This window comes from Mastomys coucha, unplaced genomic scaffold (genome assembly GCF_008632895.1).
Source record: "Mastomys coucha isolate ucsf_1 unplaced genomic scaffold, UCSF_Mcou_1 pScaffold9, whole genome shotgun sequence".
Lineage (NCBI taxonomy): Eukaryota > Metazoa > Chordata > Mammalia > Rodentia > Muridae > Mastomys > Mastomys coucha.
Genome location: NW_022196915.1, coordinates 44354406 through 44355263, shown reverse-complemented (window position 1 = coordinate 44355263; position 858 = coordinate 44354406). Strand labels below are relative to the sequence as shown.

Here is an 858-nt window from a genome sequence, read left to right as displayed (position 1 = left end):
AAAAAAAAAAAAAAAAAAAAAAAAAAAGAAATTAGGGTTTGCTTAAGGGGTGCAGAGTTCCTAGTTGCGAAGTGTGTGAAAAGGTTTAGAAGGAGATGTTGCGGAACCTTCAAAAGTTTAAGTGGCCAATTTTGTGTTACACCTTACCACCGCGACATAAACATATTAATATTAACCTCTGCTGCTTTTCCAAAGCCTATTTCAGTGCCAACCTGACACAATACGAAGGACAAGCCTGTAACGGTCCTAGCTGAGCAGCAAGGCAGAGATACTCAGAGATGAAACGCTCGGACAGCCGTCCCCACAGAGCAAACAGCGGAGGAGACGCGGAGCGGAAAGGACTCGGGCTCGACGGTGCTTTTTAATATTTTGGTGCTACGGGACTTGAGGCTTCCCATTCTGAGTTCATGAACAGCCCCCCCGCCCCCACGCACCTACCATCTTCATCCACCGCATCTTAAACTCTCTACGTGTCATTCTGTACCGGGTGGCCATCAGGTGAGAGCAAGGCCGGTCGGTCCCCTCTTGCCTAACGTCTCGTGCCCCCCGCTCCTGAAAGCGTTCCGAGGCGGGGAAGCCCGCCCTGCCTGTCCCCGAAGGGCGGAGGGCGCAGCCCGCAAGGCCCCGGCCCCGGCCCCGGCCCCTCGCGGCTCACCAAGTGTAGATCTGCAGCTCGCTCGAAGGCACGTTCCCGCGGGAGAACTCGTCCATTCGGTGGTGGCGGCCGTTGTTGGTGGTGAAGACCCGCAGCAGGAGCGGGCAGGTCTGGGGAGAAGCAGGGAGTCAGCCTCGGGAGCGCCATTTGGCCTTCCCGCCCACCCGTCCGCAGGCCGCGCCCGCCCGCCCGCCCGCCCGCCT

The 858-nt window shown here is 57.8% G+C and overlaps 1 protein-coding gene across 1 annotated transcript in view; it reads right to left on the bottom strand.

The window, feature by feature from the left end:
• Nucleotides 1-774, bottom strand: part of Sap18 (Sin3A associated protein 18) — a gene marked incomplete at its 5' end in the record, with an annotated part of 4390 nt that extends 3616 nt beyond the window's left edge. The window contains one exon of the mRNA XM_031362705.1: nucleotides 656-774. Coding sequence (XP_031218565.1) covers nucleotides 656-774 — 119 coding nt within the window. The remainder of the gene's footprint in view (nucleotides 1-655) is intronic.
• Nucleotides 775-858: the final 84 nt, after the last annotated feature.